Source organism: Dermochelys coriacea, chromosome 3, assembly GCF_009764565.3.
Source record: "Dermochelys coriacea isolate rDerCor1 chromosome 3, rDerCor1.pri.v4, whole genome shotgun sequence".
NCBI classification, from domain to species: domain Eukaryota; kingdom Metazoa; phylum Chordata; order Testudines; family Dermochelyidae; genus Dermochelys; species Dermochelys coriacea.
In genome coordinates, this window is record NC_050070.1 from 156803119 (window position 1) to 156820537 (window position 17419).

At 42.3% G+C, this 17419-nt stretch overlaps 1 protein-coding gene across 1 annotated transcript in view; it reads left to right on the top strand.

Moving 5' to 3' along the window:
- The window catches only part of TOGARAM2 (TOG array regulator of axonemal microtubules 2), a 47487-nt gene extending 31210 nt beyond the window's left edge, over nt 1–16277 (top strand). The window contains exons 16-19 of the mRNA XM_038396471.2: nt 745–943; nt 2300–2516; nt 11406–11492; nt 13993–16277. Of these exons, the coding sequence (XP_038252399.1) occupies nt 745–943; nt 2300–2516; nt 11406–11492; nt 13993–14243 (754 nt within the window). The 3' untranslated portion in view covers nt 14244–16277. The remainder of the gene's footprint in view (nt 1–744; nt 944–2299; nt 2517–11405; nt 11493–13992) is intronic.
- The last annotated feature ends 1142 nt before the right edge of the window (nt 16278–17419 follow it).

Consider the following 17419-nt stretch of genomic DNA (forward strand, 5'->3'; position numbering starts at 1 on the left):
ATGATGTGCATGATGGAGTTTTCAGCCTTATTCATCAATAAACTATTTCTAGTCTAGTCTGAATTTTTTGTAGCTATTTATAAGGATTAGATCCAAAGAGAACATTCTGGAGTCGGGTGGCTGCTGCTAGTCCTGTGGCAATGCTGCCCCTGCTGTGCTGGGGATCAGAGTTCAAGACAGGAACTTGGTCCTTTGTACTCAGGGCTGGCAGTGGATCCACCAGTCTTTTTTCTTTTGATAACACAATGGATTTGTTCCACTGGGTTCAACGATGGTAAGAAGAAAGAGAGCATAAGCTTCACCATTGTGTTTAGAATTTTTTCCCAGGTATGTGCTGGAATTAGAGCCCGACTTATAAGGGCCTAGTCCCCAGCCCATTAAAATCAATGGGAATCTTTCCATTAACTCGGTGGACTTTGGATCAAGCCCTAAGAGAGGAATGGTCTGAGCACAGGACTGGGAGCCAGCACTGCTGGCTTCTGTTCCCAGCTTTGCTACTGATTCTCTAGGTGGCCTTGGGTAGGTCACTTTAACCCCCCTGTGCTTCACTTTCCTAATTATAAACTGGAGATAATGTTAACTAGATGTTGCTTCCTGTAACAATAATAAGCTCTGAGACTGAGTTGTTAGAGCAGGCTTGCATTATAACCAAGTGAGCACGAAGCACCCTGAAACTGTTTGTCATTGTTATACTGAAAACATTGTTCCCAAAGGTGACATTTAGTTTTTCTTTCCCAACACCAGCTCCAGATCAGACATCCTAACACCAGCACAGTCAGTGGTTCGTCGATCATCTCTCCGTAGTGTGGAAGCAATGGAGCAACTCAAGGAGCTGAACAAACTCCTGATGGCCAAGGAGTTTCAGACACGAATGGAGGGAGTGACTCTGCTGGTGGAGCACTGCAAGAACAACCCCCAGTTTGTCTCTGCAAACATTGTCCAGGTCTCAAGAGCCTTTTCTCTTGTTCCCTTTCCCATGTACCCTGCGCAGGCTGCCCCCAGTACAATCAATTCAATCCAATTCACCCTCCATCCAGTTAATTCAGGCAAGGCTGGCACACCCTTACTCAATACAGTTAATTCAGCCCCTGCCTCCAATACAGTTAATTTAAGCCTGGCCCTATCTTTCTGCAAGGTTCCACTGCTGCTGCTCCCAAGAAGGTCTTTGCAGCTGCTGCTGCTTATGGCCCTGCTGCTTTTTGCCTTCTCCTCCCCTCCAAAGAGCAGTGAGAGGGAGCCCAGCTGTCCAGAGCTGCTCACTGTTTTTCAGGAGCTGAGTGGGGAGGTTGGAAGGAATAGGCTGGGCTGCTACATTTTTCATGAGAGGGCTGGGAGATGGGTGTGGGACCTCCTAGCCATGAAGAGCCCAAGCTCCAGCTTTGTGCTCTCCCTTCCTCTTCGGTGGATAATGTAGTGGCTCAGCCTGATCACTTCCTCCTCACCTCTCCTCTACCTGAAAAAACCTGTCAGCTCCTGGGCTCCCATACTGGGACCCTCTCTCTGCCTCTTGAAGGGAAGGGGCAGAGGGCTCAGAGCTGGAAGAGAAGGGTCTCCTCTCCTCTTCTGCCACCCCCCGCCCCGGGAGCTGCTGCTGCTCTCTGTCCCAGGGATCACTGTCTGAGAATGTGGTGGCAGCAGGACAGGGAGTCAGAATCGGCTCTAATGAGGCGTACATGATGCATTACACCTGAGAGGCCAGCCTGTTAGAGAGATTGATCAGATCCTGAACCACTTCTCAGAGCCCTGCACTCCACCAACCCCAGCTTTTGGGAGGGTTGGATAAAATGAGACTTGGATCAGAACCAACCCTAGTTTGGTAAAGCCAAAGCTACCCCAATTTGCCTCACCTGTCTTCCCAAACTCTGTTGTTAACTGGTAATTGTGATTCTTCTACCCAAGCACTGAAATGACTCAAAGGAAGGAATATGTGGGGACCTTAAAGAGATTGGCTGACTCCCTTCATTAAAAGGATTTCTGAACTTTATTGAGGAGAGATAAGTATTTTTATCCCTCCCAGCCAACCCCACCCCAAATCTCCTTTCCCTAACACATTGGAAAATGAGAAGCTATTAAAGAAAGTAGAATCTGATTCTGCAAACAGTACTGTGCATAGTGCTTACTATTGTGAGCAGTGCATGGAAGTCCGTGAGACTTCTCACAGTAGTAAGTGCTGACCTGGAATGAAGTGTTGGCAGGATCTGGCCCATTTTTTCTGCTTGCTGGAAGCCTCTGTTTCTACATTCCCTGCCAGCCCCAACAGTGCTGTACATCCTGATTTTGCTTTTTTATTTTTGAGCAGATTTTTGATGCTTTTTCCCTGAGACTTCAGGACTCTAACAAGAAAGTGAACCAGCATGCGCTAGAGTCAGCTGCCACCATGATCCCTATCCTCAAAGATGGCTTACACCCAGTCATGGTCTCCATGGTGACGGTTGTCACGGATAACTTGAACTCTAAGAATTCTGGGATTTATACTGCAGCAGTGAAGGTGTTGGACACAATGATCGCTAATCTAGGTAATATTTACTTCTTCCTGTTCCTACCGTGGGTATCCCATTGTGTGATACCTGCACAATTGCTGTTGCTCCATCTTGGAGTCAGTAAGCCACTTCTGAACCTCAGATCAAAAATTTCAAAGTAGTCCCTTAATTACCTCACTTGGCTGATGAACTCCACTCTGGTTTGAGGGAATGCCCAGCGGCTGTAGGGCTGTCCCTTAGCCTAGCAGCTTAAGTGTCCTGAATTCTTCTAAATGGCTCTGTAGATGGATGCTGTTTTTCACCAGAAACATGTGTCTGGCTGCATTTCAGTGATTCTTTTCTCTTCCGTTTATGTTCTTAACATAAATACGCTCACAACCATAAACCACACTCACAATCATAACATCTGAGCTCTTTCCAGAAGTGCATGAAGTGATACGACTAACATCTATCATGTCTGGTTCTTTCCTTCTCCCCAGTGAGAAATTGTGTAGGGATTTTTATTTTTATTTCATGTAATATATTACATGTCTGCTGTGCTATGTCTATATTACCTCAGGCAAGATCAGAGAAGTATGCCTTGTGCTTGGAGTGGAAGGTGGTGTGGTTTGTGGTGATTCTTAGTTTCTGCAGGACTTTGTTCCACTGTCTTGGAGCAGCCCCTGGGAAAGTTCTGTCCTCTGTACTGGTGAGCTTTACCCTTGCAGTGGACAGTTCAGCTGTACCTGAGGATGGGAGTCCTGGAGTGGGGGGGTCCTCCCAGAATTTTATATGCTCTTTTAAGGTATCCTAGGCCCAAACCATTGAGTTAAAGATCAGGACTGAGATCTTGAGTTTGACATGTTACTGTATTTTGAAGCAAGCCAGTGCAGTACACAGAGATCAGGTGATGGATGCCTGGCACAGATTGTGCCTTGTCCTGCATGTGTGTACAAGAGTGGGGTGGGGCTGAAGGCACTTCAGCCCCTCTTTTGTGCACCTGTACAGGGACCAAGCACAAGCCCCCTCTTCAAGTGCAAAGACCAGGGGTCTCTAGTATAATCAGGAGTGCTAGAAACCCAAAATGGGATGGGCAGGACATGAGGCCATGACATAAGCCCCTTCCCCACCAGTTAGTTAAGCTGGCCCATTGCACGGGATGCAGTGTACTTTGCAACTTCTGAAGTTGCCCTAGCTTTTCCAGCGGTATTGCACCTGCCTCACTTTCATTTCCTCCAGGTGCTCCTGCTGGGGTGGTGCACCTCCACACTGCCCCTTACAGCACTCTTAAAGCCACACCGTGCCCCATAACTTTGGAAAGTGCCGTGAGATCCCTATACACGAATAAGACCTCACCCTATATACATGTAAATTGGTGTCATTGTTGTTCTACATATTAACCTCTGAGTGTTGAGTTTTTGGGCCATGCATTGGGACTCATTCTCTTGCACTCTGCCTCTCACAACTGATCTCAGATGCGCAGCCAGTATGTACATCTCATACAAACACAAACATCCATCTCATGCTGTCTCCCACCCTCCTCAGATCTCAATCCGCCGTGGTCCTAATTTTGGGATGAAAACCCAAAATGAAGGAGGAACAAAAGGAAAAATAGTAATATGGAACAATGTTTTAAAATGCTGTGAGATTAATTTTTCACCCTCTCAGCCAATATTTTCTCTCATCTCGGTTTTATAAGTCAGTGTTTCCTGATATTAATTATTCACAACAATAAAAGTGAGCATGGAGGTCTGGATATCTGTTGGGGATGGGATATGGAGTTTTTGCCTCTAGGATACTAGTTCAAGTCAAGCCTGAGTCAATAGTGAGTGAAAGTTGTTATTGTCAGATGGCTGCCTGATTGTCTGTGTGGACTGATTTGACCAGTCTAACCCATTTGCCAGTGGATAGGTGTTTACATCACATTTGGCTTCGCTGCTGGTAATTTCATTAGGGAGGGTTAAGACTGAGAGCTGGTGTACACTAGAAAATTATATCGGCCCAGCTATGTCACTCAGGGATGTGAAAAATCCACACCCCTGAGCAACGCAGTTATACTGACCTAACCCCCGGTGTAGACAGTGCTAGGTTGACAGAGTTTCTCCTGCTGACAAAGCTATTGCCTGTTATGGAGGTGGATCTTTTCAAGTGTTGAGTAGACCTGCCTGTAGTTAAGCAGACCTAAATCCCCATGTAGACAGCGCTAGGTCAACAGAAGAGTTCTTCCTTTGACTTGAGCTACCCTCTCTCAAGGAGGAGGATTTACTACAATGATAAGAGTACCCCTCATAGACTGAATGGGCCAAAGGGACTGAATTACCCTCTCAACCGTCTGGGTTAGGGTTGAGACACCTTGCCAGTGAATGGAGATGGGGTGGGGTGAAGTTTGTGCTAGCACTGTTTTTGTTGTGCCTGTTCTGTCAACAGAAGCTTTCAGTCTCCAGGTTTGTCAGTCTGGCATTTTATTACCAGCACTAAATTCTTGCATGAAAATAAATAAAATATGAGATCAGAGCAGATGTGTGTGTGATAAGAGACGAGCTTGGGTCTGAAATGCGGGATGCCCCTTGTAATGAGGGTCACTAAGAGTTTTATACATTAAAAATAAAGCTGTTTTCCTTCTGCAGTGGCACGGTCTTATACCCTGTACAGAACTCATTTTCACACCATGGTGGACTGCAGTTTGAGTGAGCTATGAGTTCCACACAAAATACTGCAGTCTTATGAAGATGCTAGATTTGCAAATCATTCACTACGTGATGTTCAGAGGTGCTGAGCACCCATATTTTCCATTGACTTCAACTGGAGTTATGGGTGCTCAGCTCCTCTAGAAATGAGGCCCTTAGGCACAGATCCTCAAAGGTATTTAGTCACCAGCTTCCTAGAAGAAAGAGGTCAGAGTGGCAAAGCTTGAATCTGCATCCAAATTTCCCCAACATGTTAGAATTAATTGGATCTGGACTCTTAGTTTGGTTTGTTATAAGGATGGGGCTGAGCAGTAAAACCTAGTAGTGAACATCCCTAGAGTGTAGGGACAAAGGGGTGCATGGATTTTGAGGTGGTTTCTGGCCCATCTTGGCTTCCCAGGAAAGTTGCTTTGATGTTGATGTGAAGGGGACCTTGACCCAGCAGAGATTCTGCTGCACTGCCTCCTAGGAAGCCCTAAATTATGGGCCTTGACTGGTTCCTTCTCCTCTCTTCAGTTCATAAATATCTTCTACCCGTGCTCTTCTTTTTTTTAACTGAAATTTATGATTTGCCAAGTTCCTTACTAAAACAAACAAGTATAAATCCAGACCTAAATAATGGCTTGTTCCAAATGTTGTTCTGTATAGGGCGAGATTACTATTGCCAATAACTACATAACCAAGGCCTGTTGTAAATTCCCTTGCCATACAGATTTATTTCAGCTATAGAAATACTGCACTGGGTGAATATGCCTGAAATATTTAGCGTGTTCAAGAGGCAGGCCTTAGAATGGAATTATGAACTCTCTTTGCACCAGTGATCCAGAGCTCTTGTATAGCTATTAGGATTTGCTCACTGCTTGCCTGTCACTGTTCCTTTGTGCATGGAAATTGTTTTTAAACCATAAGGACAAGATTGTATCTGAGTGTAAAGCAGAGAGAATTGTGTGAGGTCAGCACCACTCTGTTGTGGGTTCTCCACAGTAGGTGGTGGACCTAGACCCCCTCTCCACACCAGCCAGCAGAATTGAGGTGAGCATATACCTCACCCTTGTATTGCGGTATCCAGCAGCCATGATCCCTGTTGGTCTTGGGTGTCAGGTTTAAGCATGTTGTCTCTAGGAGCTTCTCCTCTCCCCCCCACCCCAGGCTACGTCTTAAATGCAACACTATAATCTGTAAGCACTGGCAAGTGTCAGTACTGGAGCTGTGCAAAACACGTTTGTCCATGTTCATGTAAGTTTCAACTAGAGATGGGTTCAAGCTGCAAAGTTTTTAGTATTTTAGATTCAGGGTTTCAGTTCTGCCCATCATAAAGATATGAGCTATTTGCAAAATTCAGATCCAGAACTGAATCTTATACACCCAAAATACAAGGATCTGAGTTTTGATTGGGATTAGGGCTGTCAAACAATTAAAAAAATTAATTGTGATTAATTTTTTTAATTTACATTTGAATACATTTGAAAATATATTGATTTCAAATACAACACAGAATACAAAGTGTACAATACTCACTTTATATATATTTTTAATTACAAGTATTTGCATTGTAAAAAAACCAAAAGAAATAGTATTTTTCAGTTCACCTAATACAAGCACAGTAGCGCAATCTCTTTATCATAAAAATTGAACTTACAAATTTAGAATTATGTACAAAAAAACCTGCATTCAAAAATAAAACAATGTAAAATTTTAGAGCCTGCAACTCCACTCAGTCCTACTTCTTGTTCAGCCAGTCGCTCAGACAAAGAAGTTTGTTTACATTTGCAGAAGATAATGCTGCCCGCTTCTTGTTTACCATGTCACCTGAAAGCGAGAACAGGCGTTCACATGGCACTGTTGTAGCCAGCGTCGCAAGATATTTACATGCCAGATGTGCTAAAGATTCATATGTCACTTCATGCTTCAACCACCATTCCGGGGTACATGCGTCCATGCTGATGATGGGTTCTGCTCTATAACAATCCAAAGCAGTGTGGGCCGACACATGTTCATTTTCATCATCTGAGTCAGATGCCACCAGCAGAAGGTTGATTTTCTTTTTTTAGTGGTTCAGGTTCCGTAGTTTCTGCATCAGAGTGTTGGTCTTTTAAGACTTCTGAAAGCATGCTCCACACCTCATCCCTTTCAGATATTGGAAGGCACTTCAGAGTCTTAAACCTTGGGTTGAATGCTGGAGCTATCTTTAGAAATCTCATATTGGTACCTTCTTTGCATTTTGTGAAATCTGCAGTGAAAGTGTTCTTAAAATGAACAACATGTACTGGATCATAATCCGAGACTGCTATAACATGAAATATATGGCAGAATGCAGGTATAACAGAGCAGGGGACATATAATTCTCTCCCAAGGAGTTCAGTCAAAAATTTAATTTAATGCATTATTTTTTAACGAGCATCATTAGCATGGAAACATCCTCTGGAATGGTGGCCGAAGCATGAGGGGCATACGAATGTTTAATATAGCTGTCACCTAAATACCTTTAAGTGCCAGCTACAAAAGTGCCAAGCAAATGCCTGTTCTCACTTTCAGGTGACATTGTAAACAAGAAACGAGCAGTATTATCACCTGTAAATGTAAACAAACTTGTTTATCTTAGCAATTGGCTGAACAAGAAGTAGGACTGAATGGACTTGTAGGCTCAAAAGTTTTACATTGTTTTGTTTCTTGAGTGCAATTATGTAACAAAAAAAATCTACATTTGTAGGTTTCACTTTCATGACAAAGAGATTGCACTACAGTATTTGTATGAGTTGAATTGAAAAATGTTTTTTGTTTATCATTTTTACAGTGCAAGTATTTGTAATAAAAAATAATATACATTTTGATTTCAATTACAACACAGTATACAAGACATATGAAAATGTAGAAAAACATCCAAAATATTAATACATTTCAATTGGTATTCTAGTGTTTAACAGGGCAATTAAAACAGTGATTAATTGTGATTAATATTTTCAATTGCTATTAATTTTTTTTAGTTAATCGTGTAAGTTAACTGCAATTAATCAACAGCCCTAAGTGGGATTGTAGTGGCAAATCCTGTAGGGTGAATCAGGCCCCTTGTCTTTAAATATTGTCATCTTCACAGTTAAAAAATCATGCCTGACAAGGCCTTACAACTTTCCTAGCCTACAGGAGGTAAGTTGTGTGCATGCCCCAATCATTCTGCCAACTCCTATATTTTAGACCCTAGATGCGGTTGGGAAACTCTGGTTGTTCACAGGCATCAAAATATGAATTTTAGACAGGATTTTCCCATCTATCACCTTTGATGATCCCGGCAGCAATGCAAAGTGCTTACAAAATTGCTCAGTTGCCTATTGTAAAATCATTGCTCTTGAGACCAAAAATCCACCTGGAAACAAACTGAATTGGCTCTGAATAATCCCCAGCATCATTTATCTACCTTTACTTTGACATCTAGCTTGGAGAGTCCCCAGTTTTTGTCTGAAGGCCATAAATGGTCCTGTATCTTTTTCTGTCCATTATCAGTGAACAGAACACAATATCCATCACCATTTAATGGACCCAGCATGATAGGTTGGGGGCTAATCAGGCCTTTATGGTGATGGGGCCTAGAAAATGGAATTCGATCTTCCCTGGCATCCATCTCTCCCCACTTTTAAAACACTTTAAACCTTTCTATTCCAGAGGATTTTTGTATGTGTTTGGGTTTTTTTAAATTGATCCTCACTTTGTCCTATAACCAACAGAGACTGTTTTTCCTTATACATGCATTCCGATAGTGCTTCGATATGCTCCAGATGAACTCAGGGACCCGTTGTATTAGGTGCTGTGCAAACATAGCTAGAGACAGTCTCTGTCCCAAAAAGCTTACAGTATAAATAGACAAGATAGACAAACGGTGAGAGAAAGGAAGTATCATTATCTCCATTTTACAGATGGGCAACTGAGGGCCTTTCTACACACCAAAATGCCCTGATTTAACTAAATTGTGTTCTAAACCGACGGAGTCAAACTGGGAAAATTCCTCGGTGTGGACACTTAAATCGGTTTGAGTGTCTAACATTGATTTGGGCTTATTTCACTTTGTTACAGGACATTGGACTGGGGGAGAATTTCAAAGGCACAAATGACAGGTGACTAATTCCAATAGGAGGTCAATGGGAGTTGGGAGCCTAACTCTTCTCTGTGCCTTTGAAAACCTCATTCTAGATGGACCACTGGTCTGATCTGGTGTGGCAAGTCCAGTATATACCTATGATTTTTTTTTAACCCCCTTGGCTGGTTTTACTTGTTAAGCTTTTACAGGGAGGCTTTTATATTTGTAAATGCGTTTTAAGTCATTTTTACTATGCTTTATACAGCACCTCGAGCCCTTCTGCCAGGGTAAATCACATGGAAGGACTCCTCATTATACCAAAGAGTACTAATTAGCATCGTGTTAATGATATAACATCAGGTCTCCAAGGGAGATTCCTTCTAAGGAGGCGGGCACTGCTGTACTGAAAATGACATGAGAATGCAAAGGATTCATCTCATTGTGTTTACTACTGTGGCTAATACTTAGCTGCTGGTCTTGTGACCAGTAAACCAATCTAGTATTTATTGGACAGAGTCAAAGCTGAGTTACTGAAAATAGCATCACCTACTGCATTGCTTTCTCACTCCCAGCCTCCATTTAAAGGTGCCCTGTGCTGCAGACAGTTCTGAGGTAAAGCTTGTATATATTGGTTGTTGACTCTTGCAAGCTTGCACTGCTTCAAAATATACAGCCTGTTCCAAATTTTTAATTCAAAAGAGAGCATTGCCTGTATACTGAGCACCTTACAAAATGAAGGAGTCCCAACAATAGTTTTAATGGTGAATAGAAAAGCTTTATTGAGATCAATACTAATAACTAATATTTTGCAATGCTATAACACCTTTCATATCAGGATTTCAAAGCAATTGTTTCAAAGCAGCAACTGACATGTAGACATCTCTGAGTGGAACGCCGCAACTATTTAACAGCACATATCAATACCACACAACAGTTTAGGGCTGGAAGTGAAGCATCTATTTGGAATTTTTGATGGACAGAATATAATTACCAGTGTTGGAATTTAGCCAGAGCTCCAGTGCCAAATACCCCAACTGTCTGCTTGCAAAAAGTACTATTTGATCATTAATGACCTTGGTGTTATGTCTCATACAACAGATGGCACCTATAACAATACTGTGCCCCTTAAAACTGTGTTGGGGCTTTGGCTCAGTGTAGGGTGGCCAGACAGCAAGTGTGAAAAATCGGGAAGGGGTGGGGAGTAATAGGCACCTATATAAGACAAGGCCCCAAAAAATCAGGTCTATCTCTATAAAATTGGGACATCTGGTCACTCTATTCAGTGCTAGGGTGACCAGATGTCCTGATTTTATAGGGACAGTCCCGATTTTGGGGTCTTTTTCTTAAATAAGCTCCTATTACCCCCCCCCCCCACCCCCATCCCAATTTTTCACACTTGATGTCTGGTCGCCCTACTCAGTGCTGATACAGAAGGAAGCATGTTACCTACCGACCTATCACCCTCACTTTCTATGGCATCTAGATATTCCATGGAGGTAGTTCATCCAAATACTACCATTCAAAAACAATTCTGCCTAGCTTGGCAGAACTAACTATTGTAGGTCACTTTGTGCAATAGTTTTAAAACAACAGCCAGGATTCTAAATCAATCACAAGCTGTGGATAAAGAATTAAAAACACATTTGACAACCAAATATTGGGATATCAGTTTTTTTAACCTTCCTGCCAAGATCTGAGTTTTGGGGTCTTTTTTTCTGCAATGGCTCTTGATATCACAAGCACCTAAGACAGTTGCAGATGTTGGTGGTGATCAGATAATTTGTTCTTGCTGAGACAACCCAGAATCTTGTGCTGAGCTCTTGGCAGGTAAGTAAAGGAGGAACTGATTTTAAATTTGCCCAGATGTTCACTGAGTGTAAAAGTTACCTCTCTGCAGAAATACAACACGAGGCCTATGTGCCGCTTACATCCCATTTAAACTGTGGGAGACTGATTTAGCTGTAGGGTGTTGGACTTGTGCTAGCACTTTACACGTTGGTGAATTTCACGCATGCTGATGTGGGATCAGGATCTTTTGTTCTGAATTTGAAACCAACCCACGTTAACATCAAGAGAAGATTAAATGTACCCCATATTCTCTTAAATTTGCTGTATTTTAGAAGGTGCAAATATTTTCTTTGTTTACAATCGCAGAAGCAAGAATCATGAATGTCTTTCTGTCCCTTTCAGATAATGCATTGCTTTTACAAGCATTTGCCAGCAGAGTGCATTTCATCAGTGGTCGAGCCATGCAGGACATCACAGAACACCTGTCAGGTAACAAACCGCTCAGCTGAACTGGACTTTTCATGGTTCATTTGGATTAAATTTAAGAAAGACTCTTGGGAAATGACTGATGTGAGGAAATCCCTATGCATTAACAAAGCTATAGCCCGTGGAACAGCAGGAGGCACTGGGTCTGTTCCTGTGCAGTCAATTACACCTGTGTAAAGTGCTTGTAAAATGCTTCTGCTCTGATCTGGTCATGTATTACATACGCTTTGCCCAGGTGTAAATGACTGTACAAGATGCAAGGCAGTGGAGAATTGGGCTTTCAGAGTCTAGTTATGAATCATTGATGGGAGGTCTTAAAATTCTCTCCTAAGAAAGAGAAAGTAAAAAATATTCTGGCTGTCTCCTGAATGTTTTCAAAAGGGCGGCAGTGTCAGATCACAGCTAGGCCCACAGGTGCTGCTTCCTTAGGCAAATGTCTATCCCTGACAGCCTATGAACACCCACACCCAGCTATGGAACATTTTGTAGTCACTGATATTTTGCTATTCTCAGGGTCTGTTTTGCCTTTCTCACAAAGAGCTCTGGGGGAGGAGTTCTCTTGTGGCAAACATTTTGGGCTGGATCCCACAAAAGTTGGGACTACCAGCATGAGTGCAGACTGTTCATGTGAATAATGGTTGTTGCAGGGATGTACCTTGCTGGAGGTGTGAGCAGGCAATTCCTTCCTGACCCTGCAGGCTATCTGCTTCTACCCAGAAGCATGACATTGCATTTCCATTATTTCAGTGTGTGTAAATATAGTTTATTTCCACATCAGCTGAATCCTACAAGCTAAAAATGCTGCTATTTCTTGACGTATAATCACAGCTTATGTCCAGTGGCAGCCAAGAAATGGCAAAATTGATCTTCTCAACATACACTGAAAGCTGCCTAATTATAGCCTTGCTTTAATTAGGGCTAAATCTACTGTTAATTATTCCAGCTTCTTTTAATCCAAGGTTTAATACGGTTTGCTTGTTCATTACAACTCTCTTAAGGGCATCCATATCCATGGCAAACCTAACAGGGCCTTTAAAGGTAACTTGCATAAAGTAAATCTCTCTACACACAGAATTGAATTCTACAGCAATTTAATCTCTTTTTGTAAATAAAGCATTTAAATATAAATTGGGGCCAGTTTAGAAAGAGCAGATGTCCCCTCTGGGATTTATTGGGAATAGGCAGCTCTCTTTTCTAAACTCCATGGTGGCCACTATATTTAATAGCATCTGTGCTCTAATTATCTCTCTTGTTTAATGAGGGACAGTAACCCTTTGCTGATTTATTACAGTTGTTTAAGTATTATTTAAGGCTGATTTTTTTAAAAAGTGAATTTAATGCTGGTGAAAGGTGCCAGACTTATGATGCTGGGAATATGAAATTGCTTTAACCAGAGAATAGCAACGTATGCTTCCCTCACACTATCATCAGATAATGTGCCTCAATTTACCTCTATCAGACTGATGAGAATTCAGTCTCCAGGCCATATCAGTTCTTAGCCTCTCTGTGGAAACTGCCAGCAAAGATGCCAGGTAGTGTCAGGTTTTTGTTTGTTTTTAATGTTGCCATCTATCCAATTCGGAAAGTGAATTGAAATCTCATCTCAGGAAGGGTTAAAAGAAAATTGTCTAGTGGTTAGGGCTTTATTCTTGCATTTGGAAGACCTGGATTTAATTCCCTGTTCCACTACAGCCTTTCTGTGTGATCTGGGGCAAGTCACTTATGCTCTATCTGTGCCTCAGTTTCCTCTCTGTAAAATGGATATAATAGTACTTTCCTACATCACAGGTGTGTTGTGGGGATAAACCTATTAAAGATTATCAGGCACCCAGACACTGTGATCATGGTGGCTATATAAGTACCTTAGATAGCTAAACATCTTGAAATTTGGAACAGTCATTCATTGAGTCACTAAGTACAAGAAAAATCTCAAATTAGACCTTCCCATCAGAAGCACCAATAGATCATCCATCTTTCTGATCAGATTTTAGTCCCCTGTGGGCTAGAATTTTGAAGTTTAGAACAGACATTCAATATGGGCAACTGAGCACAAGGAAACCCCAAATTAGACCTTTGTTTTTTTCATCAGAGTTCACCAAAAGGTCAACAGTGTCTCTTATTGGAGTTCAACCATACAAGTGCCCTTTTAAACTCTAATCTTGAAGTTTGGTACAGCTATTTTAGACAGCTGATTACTGGAAATAGAAATTTGACACTTCTATCATATGTTATCAAAGGTTCATCAGTCCAACAGTTTACAAGAATTATATTAATTACTTCTTTAGGGCTGTCATGTTAAGAATGAGGCCTCCGATTTGGAGAAATTAAGGTAATTTGAGGTCAATAGTTCTATTTAATGGATAATATCATTTCAGTTTGCTTATAGAGAATTGTACCGTTTGCATTCAGATTCCAGACAACACTCAGAAATAGATTTGAGGAACTAAAAATAAAGATGGGCTTCCACCTTGATTGTTAAGATGCTTTATTTTCTGTCCTGCAGCGCTTGTAGCTTCTGTATACCCTCGGAAACCCCAGGCTGTGGAACGTCACACCCTGCCTGTTCTCTGGTATTTCCTGAACAACATGATCGGAAATGGGGTGTTACCTGGTAGGAGCGGGAATGTCAGGACTGTGGTCTGCAAGCTTGCTAAAAGCCTGTACAAAGAGATGGGACACAGCCTAGAGGATCATGCTTCCAGCCAACCACAACATGCAATAAAATCCCTCCGGGACCTTCTAGAACTCCAGTGAAGGAGGCCCAGTAGCCTTCAGGACAGTTTACAGTGTGGCACTTGATGGGGTTGATAAATGAAGTGGTGGACATTATACTGGCAATGATTTTATTCTATGTGTTTTTGGAGAAAGGAATAAGTTTATAGATCCAGATGTATATAGTATATTTTGAAGTAGAATTAAACAAATCGTGTATTTTTATAAGGTTTTATTTCCTGAACTTTTGTTCCTGAGAGGTTTTACATAGATTTTTTTAAAAACAATAATTATGTATAAATGTTGTGCTTTGTAATTGTGTAAAAAAGAAAATAATGTATTTATACACAGGCACATTTAGGAAGGCAGAGATGGGCCTTAGACACAGTGAGTGAGAGAGAGAGAGAGGTGGATGAGTGGGCCCCAGAAGCAGAGAATGAGAGGCTGAGAAAATAAATTGAGTGAGGAAGAGAGAACTATGCTGCCCCCAAGACACAAAGGGTATGTCTACATTGGAGCTGGGAGATTTGCACTAGTGGGGCTCAAGCTAGCATGCTAAAAATAACAGTGTGGACCTTGCAGCTCAGGCTGGAGCTTGGGATCTGAAGCCTACCTGTCCCTCTAGGCTTGAGAGTCCAAGCTGCTACCCAAGCTACAATGTCAACATTTCTATTTTTAACACACTTCTTAGAGTGCCACTAGCATGAGTTTGCCTACCCGGGCTGAGAGGCTCGCTCTTAGCCATAGTATAGACATACCAATAAGAGCTTGTGGAAAGGGGGTAAAGGAGAGAGAGAGAGGTGGGGCTCTGAAAGCAGAAAAAGTGACCCGGGTGTATATCCAGATCTGAAAAATTGAGCACTCCTACACATATTCACACAACCTTGAAAGGCAGAGGGAAAGAAAGAAGGAGAGATATATAGGACCCTGAACACAGGCAGAGTGAGGCACATGGGGCCCATGAGAGCAGAAAAATAGAAGGACCTTGAAAATGGGGTCTGGCCCATTAAGTCAGAAGGCCAAAGAGCAGCACAGAAGGACCCAGCCAATGAGGCCCATGAGTCTGAGAATTTTAAATTTGTCTTTATTTTTTCATACAAGTAGTCTAACTTGTTTTGCATTCTGTATTATCTTTCTGTGAATTCCCCTTCATCCCCCATCACCAAGGTCTTTTATTACAGTAAAGAATGGGTGAAATGATTCAAACCTTCTGAAGTGTTTTAGATTAACTTAGAACTGCATATGTAATGTAGTGTAAATGTAATGTTCTAGAGCACCAGGAACTCAGAATCTTCTGGAACATTCTAGTGCACTCTCTGGGCCAGGAACCTAGTTCTGCAACATTACGGAGTGCCCTGGAACTGCCCACCTTCAGAGATCTTCTAACAGCATCCAGGAACTTAGTATCTTCTGAGGTGTTCTACAGCGCCTTGGAACTTGGAATTTTGGAAGATTGTTCTACAAGTCAAGTGAAAATGGCATAGGCTTAGTGTGGTGTGTAATTGTTCTTTAGAGAAGGAGCAAGGCACTGCAGAAAACACCAAACGCCAAAACGTTGAACTGAGGTTTCTGTGGGGAGTGATACTGTTAAAGAATGACCTGAGCTAAATAAGCAAAGCCTGCATTACATTTACTCCTTCAAGCAACTTGAGCTTGCTCGCTACGCAGAGCTTATTTTAAAGTTTTGGGGTTTTTTTAGGGGTAGCATCTTCTGAGATCCCGTTTCTCCCTCCCTCAAACTCAAAGTGCTCTCTCCTCACAGTTCCCCTCCCTTTAGGCACACGTCCCTCTAGAGCCCTTCACTGCTGAATAAATGTTCTTTGTTTTAGCTTCTTCTTCAGCTTCTCTCTAGCCCCTGTGGATACAGTGAGAAGTTTTTGTACTTAGGAGAAAAGAAGCTTTTGTGTATAGCAAAAGAAACTCCCCCCCAAGTCAGTTTTATTTGTTCAGTTGTAGGGTTCATGGAGTCAAATTAAAAGGTAATTTATGTAACCAGCTCTTAATTTGCTACTGGCCTAGAGTGTTGCTCATGTGTATATTGTTTCACAGGGTTGATGGGAATAAAGTGTTTCCTGTCAGTATGTTGGTTCTGTCTGGTAGGGGTTTTGTGTCAGCTGTACAGTTGAGACAGTTTCACCATATGATGGGAACTCAGAACACAGAATGGCCCAGTTTTGCCCCTGCTGACAAGAGGGCTCTGTGCCTTACAGAAGATGGAGCCACGGGTGCTCCCTGGTGAACGATGGGCTAACTGCAGCTCCGCTTCTCCCTCCTCTTGAACAGGAGAACATGTGGAATACAACTGAAGTGGTTGCTTGGGAAACAGAAGAGACAAAATGCTTTTGGGAAGGTTAAGAATGGGATCCCCACCCAGGATACTAGGACTGGCACAAAGCTAAACGATGTGTTTCCTGTTTCCTTTCTGCATTTGTCAATTTATGCTTATTGTAATTTTATTACAGTAGCACCTAGAGGCCCCAACTAACATCAGAGGCCTATTGTGCTAGGTACAGCATGAACATGTGACATCCCTGGCTCACAATCTAAATAATCAAGACCAAGGGTAGGGGAGTTGGAGGTACAAAGAGGTGAAGTGACTTGCCAGAGGTCAAACATTAGGTCAGCGGCAAAACTGGTTACAGAACTGGGGTCGCCTGATTCAGTGACCGGGGCCAATTCACTAACCCGCCCTGCCTTTCTTGTTAGAACATTAATCCTTGAGGAGAAGATCCTGCTGACTGCAAATGCTTTTTCTGCTGAGTCGTTACACCAATTTACAGAACCCTCCCTGGGCTTTAGGGCCAACCTTGAGGTTTTCCCAGTTTATTTCACTGAGGTATATCACAGATGCTAATCCACTGTGGCTCCTGGAGTTTAGATGCAGACTGAATGTCCCACTTTCACCACCCTCCTAGTTCAGCAATGGAGTGATGCATTGACAGTGGCCACGGATAGCAATTTACATGCCATCCTGCTAGCCAAAGATAAGAGCTGTTGTCATGATAGGGGAGCAAAATGGCTCTAAAATAATAGGGTGAGGAAAACTCCAGTACTCTGCCCTTTGGGTTGGGACCAAGAACAGGGAGGGGCAGGCTAATGTTCAGATGCCAGGGTGGAGATAGAGTTGTCTTGACTCTTAATTTTGTTTGTTTTCACGTTTTGGGGATTATTTTTACTCTGTAATAGGGATTTGAAAGACAAAGGTGAATGAATTGAAG